The following is a 15,312-nucleotide window of genomic DNA, read 5'->3' as shown; positions in this document are numbered from 1 at the left end:
CAACAACAACAACAACAACAGCAACAGCAACAACACAAGCTGGAAGAAGCTGCAGCAGTTTGCTTTTGCCAGGTTGTCTGAGAAGGAAAGGATTCTGTCCTCCATCCCTCCCTCTGTTGAGATAATGGAAAGCAAACTACCGTATATACTCGAGTATAAGCCAACCCGAATATAAGCCGGGGTACCTAATTTTACCAGAAGAAAACTGGGAAAACATTGACTTGAGTATAAGCCGAGGGTGGTAAGTTTCAGAAATAAAAATAGATACCAACAAAATTACATTAATTGAAGCATCAGTAGGTTAAATGTTTTTGAATATTTACATAAAGCTCAAACTTAAGATAAGACTGTCCAACTCTGATCAAATCATTATTCTCATCTTCTTCAGTGTAAATGTGCTTATATATCCTTTTAATAATAACTAGCTGTGCCCGGCCACGCGTTGCTGTGGCGAAGTATGGTGGTATAGCAAATAAAGTATTGAGGAATTGGTGATAGTTAAGGTAAAGGGTAAAGGTGTGGAGTCCAGATAATCCAGTTAAATCAGATAATATAAGATTATATGGGTTATATAGCCGTGTGGATGGGCCTTGAGTCTACACTGCCATCTAATCCTGCCATCTAATCCAGTTAAAATCTGATAATCTGTTTTTTATAGGCAGTGTGGAAGAGGCCTAAGTGAGGCCTAACTCTGCCTGTCCCCTGGGTGAGTGGGTTGCTAGGAGACCAAGTGGGTGGAGCTTAGCCTTCTAACTGGCAGCAATTGGATAAAAACAATTATTCCTCTTCCTCTAATTAGGACTTTATTTTTCTTTTCTTTTTGTTGTATCAATCTAGAGGCGTGGATGATGGGTTGTGTTGTCAATTTTTGAGGTTGTGGGGTGTTTAGTTTTGTTGTTTTGGCAGTCGCCAAGATTCCATCACTCTTTTATATATAGAGATAGAGTAAAATGAATATTTACATAAAGCTCAAACTTAAGATAAGACTGTCCAACTCTGATCAAATCATTATTCTCATCTTCTTCAATGTAAACGTGCTTATGTATCCTTTTAATAATAATAGAGTAAAATAACACATGTAATAATAATAATAATAATAAATACAGGGAAATAATACAAGTAATAATAAATAGAGTAAAATAATAAATTCAATAATAATAATAATATCAGAGTGAAATAAAAAATGTATTATTATCAATAATAAAAATAGAGTAAAATAAATGTAATAGTAGCAACAATCATAGAGAAAAATAATAAATATAATAATACCAATAATAATAGAGAAAAATAATAAATGTATCATCTATTCTCGAGTATACGCTGACCCAAATATAAGCCAACCAAGATCCTCACCCAAGTATAAGCCGAGGGGGGCTTTTTCAGTCCTAAAAAAAGGGCTGAAAAACTAGGCTTATACTCGAGTATATACAGTACTTTCTTGCTCTGAACTTTGTAGCAATTGGAGTAAACTGAAGGAATGGGAAGAAGATAGAGAAATTGGGACAATAGTAATAATAATAATAATAATAATAATTTTAAAAAATCTTTATTTATATCCCGCTTTTCTCCCGCATGGGACCCAAAACAGCTTACAACATATTAAAACCACATAAACAACTATCAGAGCTAACTATCAATAATATAAGCATAATAGGATAAACAGATTAAGAAAAACAACTACAATATACATTCAAGTTAATGAGGCATCATATCGAGACATATATTGCACTCTACTGCAAACCATAATATATGAACTGAAAAATGAGACAATTTCTGACAAATCGGGACAGTTATAAAGTATGAAAACAGGGATTTGGTAATGAGTACTATGACTGATCATGTCCTTTCTATGAGAAATTCTAAATAGAGCGCCCAGGCCGACATTATCAACTTAAGGAACTCTCTGCTACATGTTCCTAAACGAGAAGATCACTTGAAGTCATTATCTAGAAAAGAACATTATTGTTCTGAGTGTATTTCTTGCCTTGACCCTGCATTCAATGAGGAAGTGTGCACAATTGCACAATGAGAATCTCTAAGAGCTTGGGGGATTGTTTTTTGAAGGTCAAGTCATGTCTATAATTAGGCTCCATCCATAAATGGTTTCAGCATTATTTGCATGTACAAGGCGAGAAGCTACATACAGACAACACTCAAGGCGCAAGTATTACGGGGTAACAAGGATCACAACTCTATTGGTTACAGCTGATTGAAAGGGTGGCTTCAGCGGCTGAGAGGGAAAAGGAAAGGGCCTGAGGCTGTTTGGAATTGTGGGAGTTGAAGTCCAAAACATCTGGAGGGCCAAAGTTTGCCCATGCCTGTGCTAGAGAGTGACATCAAGAGGTGGGATTCTTCTCCTCTCTTCCCTTTCCCCTTCTCTAAACAATCCATTATGTTTTCTAGCATGGATGCTGAATTTTCCTATACAGTAGAGTTCCGGTTATCCGAGATAAATGGGTGGGCCGAATGTCGGATAACCAGAACTGTTGGATAATAGGGAGGTCCTATTATCCCTCCCAGCAAGCTGGGCACTTGCGGAAGGGAAGAGCCTCCTCCCTTTGGCAATTGGCCGGTTTAGAGAAGCCCGGGCCGCGCTGCTGGCTAGCAACATGGCTAAGGCTTCTCCAAAGTGAGGGTGCTTGCCAAAGGGAGGTGGCTTTTCCTTTCTGCAAGAGCCTGGTTTAGAGAAGCCCGGGCTATGCTGCTGGCTAGCAACATGGCCCAGGCTTCTCCAAAGTGCCGGTCGCTTGCCGAAGGGAGGTGGCTCTTCCCTTCCGCAAGTGCCTGGTTTAGAGAAGCCTGGGCTGCGCTGCTGACTAGCAACACAGCCCAGGCTTCTCCAAATTGAGGGTGCTTGCCGAAGGGAGGTGGCTTTTCCCTTCTTCAAGAGCCCGGTTTAGAGAAGCCTGGGCCACCCTGCTGGCTAGCAACATGGCCTGGGCTTCTCCAGTGTGAGGGTGCTTGCCGAAGGGAGGAGGCTCTTCTCTTCCGCAAGTGCCTGTTTTAGAGAAGCCCGGGTCGCGCTGCTGACTAGCACCACAGCTCGGGCTTCTCCAAATTGCGAGTGCTTGCCGAAGGGAGGTGGCTTTTCCTTTCCGCAAGAGCCCGGGTTAGAGAAGCCTGGGCCACCCTGCTGGCTAGCAACATGGCCCAGGCTTCTCCAACATGAGGGTGCTTGCCAAAGGGAGGAGGCTCTTCCCTTCTGCAAGTGCCTGGTTTAGAGAAGCCCGGGTCGCACTGCCGACTAGCAACACAGCCCGGGCTTCTCCAAAGTGAGGGTGCTTGCCGAAGGGAGGAGGCTCTTCCCTACGGCAAACATCCGATTTAGGGAAGCCCGGTGCATGTTTCTAGGCAGCAACATGCATCGGGCTTCCCTAAATTGGATGCTTGCCAAAGGGAAGAGCCTCATCCCTCCGGCAAGCACATCGGATAATACGGTAGGTCAGATAACCGGAAGTCGTTTAACCAGAACTCTACAAGGCAGTTTTGTTCCCTTTGAGCTGAGGGAGGAGGTACACCTGGAAGCTACAAGGCGTAGAGCCTTTTCGACCGATGCTCCAATTCTGTGGAACTCATTGCCTCCATATGTTAGAGCAATGTCGGAGTTGCGACCTTTTGTAAAAGCGCTCAAGACTTGGCTGTTTGGTTGTGCATTTGAGTAGATCAGATCTAGTTTGCCAAATAGTCACTGTTGAATGTTTTTACGTTGAATGTTTTTATATTGTGGAATGATATTTTAAATTGTAAGTTGCTTGGAGCACTCTGGTGGAGAGCGACTAATTAAAAAATAAAGTGAAGTGAAGTGCAGTGAAAAATATCTCATCTTTTTCTGCATTTTACTTAACCTCCATTTTCAAGATCCTTGCTATTTCTAATCGAACCATTCACAGCTTCCCTTTATGTGATCTTCCCTGGCAATGAGCTAAAGGCCGAGTTGGAAGCTGTGCCGTATTGTGCCGGGCTGATAGAACGATAGCCTCTCCAGCTGTTTTGGTCACATCTGCTTTCGCTCCATCCTGAGCAACCCCCGAAGGATTGCCTTTTGTCCCTGCCAAACCCAATTATAGCTGGGAGGAGGTGATGGAATGGCGAGAGGTGCAAACGTGCATTAAATCAAGCCTCCAACATTCACAGGTCACACGATTGTCATCTCCACCACGTCTCCAATTTGTGCAAAGGTGAAAAGCCAGATTCCTTCCAGAAATTCCATGTTAATCCAGGATCACAATAAATACCGAAACTAAAACGGGGAGGAGGGGAAGGGCAGAAGAATGTCTGGATTCTTTTCCTTCTGCAAGCGATTTTTCTCTAAGTTTCAGATTGAAGGCTCTCCCTCTTAAATGGGCTCTCACATCTGAACAAGCAAAACTCGAACCCTTCTATCCATCCAGCTTAGAAAAGATCTGGCTCTGCTGTATCCTTAGGTCAGGATTCGGTGAATAATACAGCCCAGCTGTCTCGATTTGGCAGGGACAAACCTGATTATTCCTCCACCATCCCCCCTTTTCTCCACCTCCCACTTTTTTGGACTGTATGGCCATGTTCCAGTAGCATTCCCTCCTGACATTTCACCTGAATCTGTGACTGGCATCGTCAAAGGTTCTGTTGACAATTAAGCAAGTGGAGTAGACATCTGTGAAATGTCCAGGATGAGAAAAAAACCCTTGTCTGTTTGAAGCAAGTTGAATGAATTATAGGCTGCCCATTTTCGTTAGCGGGAACCAAATACAAAAATGAGACGACAGAATTGAAACGAACAGCAATTCCATACAAAAGCACAACACTAATATATATATAAAGGTTTCCCCTGACCTTAAGTCCAGTCATGTCTGACTCTGAGGGTTGGTGCTCATCTCCATTTCTAAGCCGAAGAGCCAGCGTTGTCCGTAGACACCTCCAAGGTCATGTGGCCGCTGGCATGACTGCATGGAGCACCGTTACCTTCCCGCTGGAGCAGTACCTATTGATCTACTCACATTGGCATGTTTTCTAACTGCTAGGTTGGCAGAAGCTGGAGCTAACAGCGGGCGCTCACTCCGCTCCCGGGATTTGAACCTGGGACCTTTTGGTCTGCAAGTTCAGCAGCTCAGAGCTTTAAAACACTTCACCACCAGGGCTCCATGTTGCAATTAGCAAGCTTGAATAGCATTGAATAGCCATGAAGCTGCAAAGCTTCAGTCTGGGCTTTAGCACAGCAGGTTAAACCACTAACCTGCAGTAAATTTTGTCAATCAAAAGGTTGACAGTTCGAAGCCCAGGTCAGGGTGAGTTCCCGGCCTGTAGCCCAGCTTCCGCCTACCTAGCGGTTCGAAAGCAAAATGTGAGTAGATAAATAGGTACTGCTTAAAAGCAGGAAGGTATTTTAAGTCACCCATAAGGAAATGTCAGAAAAATGCCGGTGATTAGATCATGGAGGAAGTTTACAAACAAAACTCTTTGGAGTGACAGCATTCCCCGTGGCCGGAACCGAGCACAAGCCTCCAAGATGCCGAAGATGGGAAAAGCCTATATCTATACCTCTGTCTATGTACAATTGTTTGTCTTGTCTGTGCATAAAAGGCTGAGAGGGAAAAAGAAAGGGCCTGAGGCTGTTAGGAATTGTGGGAGTTGAAATCCAAAACACCTGCAGGGCCCAAGTTTGCCCCTGCCTGATCTATATGTTTCTGAGCATTAGTGAAACTAGCCAGTGTTTTTTGTATGCATTGCAGTGCTTTCAGAAATGTACACGCAAAGCCCCGGGAAGGAAAGAAGTTGTGTTTACCTCCTTGAAAGCACAAATATTCTCATCTGAAGAAGAACAACAGTATAAAACATTGCTCTCTTTTCTTTTTCCAATGACTTACAGATGATGTGCACTCCAAGTAAATGCATTCCAATGCCCACGATGTGTGCAATTTGGGTTAGTAAGGTGCAGGATTCTTCGGTTCTTGGGTAATTCTTCTCCATTGTGTTTATTTGACATTCCCCACCACCCAAGAATATACATAGCCTAGCCCACAATTTCAACTTTGAGGGAACACCTTAAACAACCACATGGAAATAGGAAGCATGTGGCATTCTTTTTTATCTCCTCCTCCTCCTCTTTTGCTCCTGGCTTGCTCGGTGTTTGCTTTTCACAGCTGCGCCCAGCATCTGGTTTTCATCTCATCTCCTCACTGTATCCACCCACCCAGATATAGAACAAATATGAGTCTCTGGGTATGTCATCTTTCTTCAACCCTCTTGTTTCGTAACTCTCCTTTGGGGCTGGTGAACGTGATGTCCAAATGACCTCTTCTCTCGGGTGCCTACAGATTGAGGAGTCAGAGTCAGGCTTAGTCACTAGGCATGTCCGATCGATGGAAAATAATGTTTCAATTCTCGTTTCTAAAGTAGGAGGTGCCGGCGCTTCGATATAGAAAGTATTTCCGAATTTTTCACCCAAAAATTTCGGATATTTCCGAAAATTCTTAATAATTCTAAATGTTTCTAAAATGGCGGACACGCATGCGCAATCGCCAAAAAAAAGGAAGCCGGGGGGGGGACTTTTACAGGGCTCTCCCGCCCTCATTTCTTGAGCTATCCTCATCAAATTTGGTACAGTGAGAGATCACATTCAACACTCTTTGCTCAACAAATTGCAGAATGGTTCCTGTCTCCTATGATTTTTGGCTAATTTTCATAACTTTTTATAATACACTATTTTTCAATATTTGAAGAAACCTGTTCCTGGTTTGAAAGTCTTATTTCCTGTTCAATTGGGTTCTTATCACTGTGAAAGTCCCTCTTCTACTTGTGTAGATTTTAACAAAACATTAAGACACATTTAGAGAATGGGCCAACGATGGTTCAAATTACATTGCTGGTTGCGCCCAGGGACAACGTCTCGGAACTCGATTCAAAAAGTGAGAACAATCCGAAATAATTCCGATATAAGAATCAAAATGATTTTTGGACAACCCTATTAGTCACATCTGGAGCAGAAACTGTTGAAACCACTGAGATTTAAGTCAATTGTTGCCTTCAATGATTGTGCATCATCTTCTACACAACTATTGAAGGTGCAAGAACCCTGTCCTCTTTGTTCTCCTATCTCTCTTGCTTCTGTGTGCATTTATCCCAACTGTTAACATGCAAAGATCATTCATTGGTGTAGCTCAGTGGTTCCCAACCTGTGGTTCATGGACCACCAGTGATCCCCGAGAACTAAAATATGATCCACAACCTCACCGTTACTACACTGTTGCAACGAGAGCGGCTGGTCACTCGAAACCCTCCGAGACAACTGGGAGAAGCTGACTACCCACAAAAGACGCAACAACAAGCCTCCTGACTGCTGCTTCTCCTCCTCCCTCCCTCCGAGCAGAGCCATTCCATGTGGCATCTGGAATCGGGGGCGCCTTGGTGTCTTCATTTAAGGCCTGTTCCTGGATTATTTGGGGTGCTGATTCAGAAAATTGCATTGGATAGACCACATCAGCTCTAGATTATTAAGGGTTGGGAACCACTGGTGTAGCTGAAATGAGATTCACTATTCCTAGGTGTTTGGCAGCTGCAGCTGGCTAGGAGTGTTTTTCAATGAGGGTCATTGGGGGATGTAGAATCCAGTTTCCCAAAAATCTCATTTTTAAATGGATATGAGCAGATTTTGAACTCTTACATTTGAAAAGGCAGGCTACAACACATAGACTTTAAGCTATCTTAGATAACTTAGGAGCCTCCGGTGGCCTAGGGGATTAAAGCCTTGTGACTTGAAGGTTGGGTTGCTGACCTGAAGGCTGCCAGGTTCGAATCCCACCCAAGGAGAACGTGGATGAGCTCCCTCTGTCAGCTCCAGCTCCATACGGGGACATGAGAGAAGCCTCCCACAAGGATGGTAAAACAACAAAACATCCGGGCGTCCCCTGGGCAACATCCTTGCAGACAGCCAATTCTCTCAGTCCAGAAGCAACTCAGGTTGCTCCTGACATGAAAAAAAATAATCTTTGATGCTTGGCTCTGTGTGACCTGGTTTTCACTTGCGAAATGATGGAAATGCTGGAGCTCACATCATGTTGGTGATGTTTTCATTGGCCATCCTAACCTGTGGTGCAGTGAGTTAAACTGCTGAGCTGCTGAACTTGCTGACAAAAAGATCAGTGGTTTGATTCCGTGGAGTAGGGTGAGCTCCCTCTGTTAGCCCCAGCTTCTGCCAACCTAGCAGTTCGAAAACATGCAAAAGTGGGTAGATCACTAGGTACCGCTCCGGCAGGAAGGTAACGGCACTCCATGCAGTCATGCCAGCCACATGACCTTGGAGGTGTCTATGGACAACGCCGGCTCTTCAGCTTAGAAATGGAGATGAGCACCAACCCCCAGAGTCAGACACCACTAGACTTAATGTCAGGGGAAAACCTTTACCTTTACCTTTTCAACTTTGATTATGGTATTCAGACATGAGACCACAAGAGGGAGACATTTTCCTTTTTAAAAAGAAATGGGAAAGAATGTGTCTATTTTAAAAATCATTTCCAGTTACTTTAATACTCTTATATTACAAAATTGCTGTTATCAAACAATAGGCAGGCGATGTTCTTTTACTGTCAGCATTGGTAATTTCAGCTCTTCTGGTACTGGATCCCCTTTGAATGTGTCTCAGGAGCCTGAAAGATCCTCATGGAGATAAAATATAGATTGATCCATACTAGATCATTTGCTGGGTGTCGCAGCCCAAAATCTCTATCCGCAGCGCAATGTGTTTATTCCAGCGGCGTGGGTGTATCCTCAAATACTGCGCAAAAATGGGAGAATCCAGGAAATTTACCACTGGGCTGACATGATCTTGATTTCCCTGGAAAATCTGAAAGATAGGGAATAATAATGAATATTTCTCCAGGACGTTAAAATTTCCAGAGAAATCTATATATATAAAAGGGTAATGAAATTTCGGCCTAGGACAAAACAATAAAACTACACATCCCAGAAACACTAAACTTGGCAGCACAACCCCTCATCCATGCCTCTACGTTCATACAACAAAAAGAAAAGAAAAATAAAGTCCTAATTAGAGGGAGAGGAATAATTGTTTTTATCCAATTGCGGCCAGTTAGAAGGCTAAGCTCCGCCCACTTGGTCTCCTAGCAAACCACTCAGCCCAGGGGACAGGAAGAGTTAGGCCTCACTTAGGCCTCTTCCACACTGCCTATAAAATACAGATTACCTTATTTTAACTGGATTATATGGCAGTGTAGACTCAAGGCCCTTCCACACAGCTATAGAACCCATTTATAATGGACTTAATGTCAGGGGAAAACCTTTACCCTTTACCTTGACTACCACCAATTCCTCAATACTTTATTTCCCATACCACCATACTTCGCCAAAGCAACGCGTGGCCGGGCACAGCTAATAACTCTATAAAAGTCAATTCATTGCAGTTAATGTTCCAAACTATTGAAAAGCTGTGTTGTTGAAGGCGTTCATGCCCAGAATCACTAGGTTGCTGTGAGTTTTCTGGCCATGTTCCAGAAGCATTCTCTCCTGATGTTTCGCTCACATATATGGCAGGCATCCTCAGAGGTTGTGAGGTCTGAAGATATATAAATACCACTTGCCTAGTTTCTAACAGGCCTCACAACCTCTGAGGATGCCTGCCATAGATGTGGGTGAAATGTCAGGAGAGAATGCTGCAGGAACATGACCATGTAGTCGGGCCGTGAGCCGGGCTGTGGCGCAGCTGGTTAGTAACCAGCTGCTATAAATCACTACTGAACGAAAGGTCATGAGTTCGAAGCCCGGGTCGGGTTAAGCCTCCGACCATTAATAGCCCCGGCTTGCTGTTGACCTATGCAGCCCCGAAAGACAGTTGCACCTGTCAATTAGGGAAATTTAGGGACGCTTTATGCGGGAGGCTAATTTACAACACCATAAAACTGCCAGCAAAACACGAGGAAAGGAATGAGGAAGTACAGCCACTACTGGACGGTGAAGCAACAGCTCCCCCTGTGGCCAGAATTGAGAAGCTGGAAAAATGTTAAAAATGCCTCTGAGTCTGTCTAATGTATATTGTTTGTCTGTTGGCATTGAATGTTTGCCATATATGTGTTCATTGTAATCCGCCCTGAGTCCCCTTCGGGGTGAGAAGGGCGGAATATAAATACTGTAAATAAAATAAATAAATAAATGTAGTCCAGAAAACCCACAGCAACCCCAATGAAAAGTTGGTTATTATTAAACACCACTTTGTAGTCTGCTAAAGGCCACTACCTTCTCTTTTCCATCTCGCAAAACAGGACTCCAATGTGTGCCGTCCTGGCTGCTTGAGAGAGAAAATTCCTGCACAAACATGTGGGTGAAGACGGCCTTTGCACCTTGGGTCACCAGCCCTGTCAACCGCATGGTCTTCAGAAAGTTCACCTGGAGCCATTCGGCCGTGCCATCCACCTGCGGAAGAGACAGAGCATTAGCAGCTTTGGGCTGTTAGGAATTGTGGGAGTTGAAGTCCAAAACACCTGGAGGGCCCAAGTTTGTCCATGCCTGATCTATATGTTTCTGAGCATCAGTGAAACCAACATTGGAAGTAATACATTCCAATACTATCCCCTGGTGGCGCAGCGTGTTAAAGTGCTGAGCTGCTGAACTTGCAGGCCGAAAAGTCACAGATTCATATCCGGGGAGCAGAGTGAGCTCCAGCTGTTAGCCCCAGCTTTTGTCAACCTAGCAGTCCCAAAACATGCAAATGTGAGTAAATCAATAGATACCACTCTGGCAGGAAGGTAACGATGCTCCATGCAGTCATGCCAATGGCCACATGACCTTGGAGGTGTCTACGGACAACGGCGGCTCTTCGGCTTAGAAATGGAGATGAGCACCAACCTACAGAGTCGGACACGACTGGACTTAATGTCAGGGGAAATCCTTTACCTTTATCTTAAAAGGTAAAGGTTTCCCCTGACGTTAAGTCCACTCGTGACCGACTGAGTTAAACTGTATTGTTTGCTACCAGAGGATGTTCACCAACTTGGATAGATTTAAAATGGGATTAGCCATAATGATGGGAGCTCAAAGAATGTCAGTGGCTACTGGTCATGATAATTTGCCATTACCTTTCATTCTGTATATTTAGTTTCTAAGGAACATATTCAACAGGGTGCCTCATATTCTTTTTCTGGACACTCATAATGACATGGTTGAAAACGGTGGGAACAAAAAGTTGGGCTAGATATGGACTCATCCAGACCAATCAAAAGTCCCAGATTTTGTCCCTGTTCTTTCCAATTTTATACTGGCATAAAGTAAACTGACCTGGGGAATTAATATATAAAAATGTCTGCCTATCCCAATCTCGGGGCCCCTGGTGGCACAGTGTGTTAAAGCGTTGAGCTGCTGAACTTGCAGACCAAAAGGTCCCAGATTCAAATCCAGGGAGCGGAATGAGCGCCCGCTGTTAGCTCCAGCTCCTGCCAACCTAACATGCTAATGTGAGTAGATCAATAGGTACCGCTCCGGTGGGAAGGTAACGGCGGTCCATGCAGTCATGCTGGCCACATGACCTTGGAGGTGTCTACGGACAACGACGGCTCTTCGGCTTAGAAATGGAGATGAGCACCAAGCCAAGAGTCGGACATCAGGGGAAACCTTTACCTTTATCCCAATCTCTTGCCTCCAATCATATTTACCTTTGGTCTCCAAGCATTGGTTCTGCCCTCCAAGTGAAGCCTGGCTTGAAAGGGGGACCAAGTGGTGAAGACACTGTCAATGTAGGAAGAGGCTGAGATCTGTTCATCGGAGATGGTTTTGCTTTCCATTCCCAGCGGCATGGAGCAACCTAGCAGAGAAAGAGAGAGAAAGATATGACTTTATATCAGGCATGGGCAAACTTCGGCCTTCTGAACAGCCACCTCTGAACAAATCAACAAAACCTTATGACAGTTCCACCTTAAATTTGCCATAGGGCAGAAATGACTTGAAGGCGCACAACAATGTGGACATTCCTTTTTTCTCTCTCTTTTTCTTCTCCATTGGTCTTTCTTTTGGAATGTTAATCCAAGAGTAGGTACTATGTTGTTTTTATTGATTTATGCAGAAGGATCCAACCATTCCCTACCAATGTTTCTATGGGCAAATAATTATCTCCAATGTGCAACAACGCATGTCACTTGGTGGGCACAAAAGCAAGAATGTATTGTGCATTTGCCATGCATATGGGCCATTTTAAGGTACCTGTATTGATCTATAAAGCTCTACATTAACATATAGGAAATCGATGCATACTGCACATGTCTTATTTGTAGTGCAACAACAACAAACAAAAAATAAAATATTTAAAAATTAAAACAATTTTAACCAACATAAACCTATCAGGATTTCAATGGAAAGTGTGGGCCTGCTACTGGCCAATGAGATAGTCAAGTTAATTAGGATTGTTGTTGTTGTTGTGTGCCTTCAAGTCATTTCAGACTTTGGGTGAGCCTAAATCTAAAATAAGGGGCCCCTGGTGGCACAGTGTGTTAAAGTGCTGAGCTGCTGAACTTGCGGACCAAAAGGTGCCAGGTTCAAATCCCGGGAGCGGAATGAGCGCCTGCTATTAGCCCCAGCTCCTGCCAACCTAGCAGTTCGAAAACATGCAAATGTGAGTAGATAAATAGGTACCGCTCCGGCGGGAAGGTAACGGCACTCCATGCAGTCATGCCAGCCACATGACCTTGGAGGTGTCTACGGACAACACCGGCTCTTCAGCTTAGAAACGGAGATGAGCACCAACCCCCAGAGTCAGTCACGACTGGACTTAACGTCAGGGGAAAACCTTTACCTTTTTAAAGTCTAAAATTATTTATTTATTTACTACATTTATATCCCACCCTTCTCACCCCGAAGGGGACTCAGAGCAGCTGTATGTACATACAATATATTATATTATTAGCAAAGCACAATATTAGCATTATATATTACTATATTGAACTATACCACTATACTATTATGTAATATGTAATATATAATATTTTATATGGTATTGTTATTAGTATTATATTGTATAACATAATATTATTATCAATATTATATGTATATACAATGTATTATATTATTAAAATTGATATAAAATATTATATTATAAAACTGAGGGCGGGGGCCAGGTAAATGACCTTGGAGGGCCGCATCCGGCCCCCGGGCCTTAGTTTGGGGACCCCTGCTATAACCCATGAAACACAGAAGCTTGGAACCCGCACAGTTTTGTGAATTTGTATCTTTCATGTGTGCGTTGTTTGAAGGTTCCTGCCAATGCTCTAACTATGCAGTTTTGCGGTTGAAATAGATGCAGGCTGTCATGGACATACTGTTCAGGTCACAGCCGATGAGCTCCATGCGTAACGTGTTGCGGATGTTGAAGTAGTTCGGGCGAAGGCGGATATAGCGCGCGACAATCGGAGGGTCGAAGGAATTGTCTTTCACACCAGTCGCACCCACGTTTCCAAAGAATAACTGCAGGTGAGAATGAAGAAACAGCAAGTTTATGTGTGTGGCAAGGCAACTTTAACATGACTTTTAAAAGGCGAAGGACTCAATTTCTTGAATCGGTCACGTTTTCCTTTCCCTGGTGTCCCCTTTTCGTCTTCTTCATCCAGAAGTGCAGCCAGAAGTGAAAGCAGCACTCACCATCTCAGAGCTGGTGGCATTGCCTTTATAAGCCTTCCACCTCTCGCCATCCAGGCTGTAGAAGATGACAAACTGGGAAATGTAGAGCTTGGAGAACTTTTGACGTGCTCCTTGCGTCTTGATTCCATGGATGATCTTTGGATGCAGCAGATCCACCTGGGCAAGAGGAGAAAATACTTTTTTTTGGTGAATGTTTTCAATGCACATAATCAGAGATGATGACACTAACCAAGGGGAAACAGGAATCTGTTTGATTCAGGCCCTTTCTACACTTCCATATAAAATCCATCTTATCTGGTTTGAACTTAATTATATGGCAGTGTAGACTAATGTGGATTATCTGCTTTAATACTCTGGATTATATGGCAGTGTAGTAGGGGCGTAAGAAGGAACTGGGTGTGCTATTTTAATTGTTTACAGGAGAGAAATGACTTGCTGCTTTTGAATCCTTATCTGATCAAATTCCCTAGCTTAAGAACTGGAGAACCTACCTGAATCCAAGCTTTCTCCTGGTCCGTACTCCAGGCATTGATTGACCCCGATTTGTGCAACCTGGATAAACTCGGGACCCATTCACCTTACAAAAAGAAAGACATTAAAACATTGGGATGTTATATGGTAGTCCACAATGTGCTATTCTGCTGCTTCATGGTGGCAAGGAAACCACAGTGGGCTCTCAAGTCCAATGCATTCAGAGTGCAACTTTGCTAGTTTCTAGCAGTACATCTACACTGTCGAATTAATGCCATTTGACACCACTTTAATTGCTGTAGATCAATACTATGAAATCACAGGCAGGCCTTTAAAGAATTTTCCTATAGAAAGAGGGTGCCAGATGTTTATAATTTGTGGTTTTGATTGTGTTCGTGGAGCTATCAATAAATAGACTCACATTCAAATAATAATAATAATAATAATAATAATAATAATAATAACAACAACAACAACAACAACAACAACAGTGGCATTGAAGAAGGGAAAAATCATTGAAAGTGAGGGCATAAATATGCCTAATGGCCAAACAATAAAGTGTCACCAGCCAGAAGCCTATAAATATCTGGGCATATTACAGATGGACAACATCAAGCAAGAACATGTGATGACTGTGGTCAGCAAAGAATACACACAAAGGGTCAGAAAAATTCTCAAAAGCAAGCTCAATGGAGGCAACACCATCAAGGCCATAAACACCTGGGCCATACCTGTCATAAGATATACTGCTGGCATTATAAACAAGACACAGGCGGAACTGGACAAGAAAACAGAAAAACAAGAAAACTCATGACCATCCATCATTCACTGCACCTTCGCAGTGATGTTGACCGGCTATATCTGCCTAGAAGATCAGGGGGCAGAGGACTCTTACAAGTCAAACAAGCAGTCAAAGAAGAAGAACATGCCCTGGCAGAATATGTAAAGCAAAGTGAAGAACCTACTTTGATTGAAGTCAAAAATCAGAAACTCCTCAAAGCACAACAGACAAAAAACCAGTACAAGAAAACCGCACTACAAACTAGAGCTGACAGCTGGCACAACAAAACATTGCATGGAAAGTTCCTTGACAAAACTGAAGGAAAAGCTGATAAGGAGAAGACCTGGCTCTGGCTCACGAATGGGACCCTGAAGAAGGAGACAGAAGGCCTGGTCCTTGCAGCCCAGGAGCAAGCCATCAGAACAAAGGCAATTCAGGCCAAGATCGAA

The 15,312-nt window shown here is 43.4% G+C and overlaps 1 protein-coding gene across 1 annotated transcript in view; it reads right to left on the bottom strand.

The window, feature by feature from the left end:
* Positions 1-8,470: 8,470 nt before the first annotated feature.
* LOC100564027 (coagulation factor VIII) overlaps positions 8,471-15,312 on the bottom strand; it is a 42,636-nt gene continuing 35,794 nt past the window's right edge. Inside the window, exons 21-26 of the mRNA XM_062963773.1 lie at positions 14,103-14,188; positions 13,612-13,767; positions 13,293-13,437; positions 11,637-11,785; positions 10,225-10,401; positions 8,471-8,818 (exon numbers count right to left, since the gene is read on the bottom strand). Of these exons, the coding sequence (XP_062819843.1) occupies positions 8,663-8,818; positions 10,225-10,401; positions 11,637-11,785; positions 13,293-13,437; positions 13,612-13,767; positions 14,103-14,188 (869 nt within the window). The 3' untranslated portion in view covers positions 8,471-8,662. The remainder of the gene's footprint in view (positions 8,819-10,224; positions 10,402-11,636; positions 11,786-13,292; positions 13,438-13,611; positions 13,768-14,102; positions 14,189-15,312) is intronic.

This window comes from Anolis carolinensis, unplaced genomic scaffold (genome assembly GCF_035594765.1).
Source record: "Anolis carolinensis isolate JA03-04 unplaced genomic scaffold, rAnoCar3.1.pri scaffold_12, whole genome shotgun sequence".
In the NCBI taxonomy this organism is placed as follows: Eukaryota; Metazoa; Chordata; class Lepidosauria; order Squamata; family Dactyloidae; genus Anolis; species Anolis carolinensis.
The sequence above is the reverse complement of the archived record's forward strand: the minus strand, read 5'-3'. Positions and strand labels throughout refer to the sequence as shown.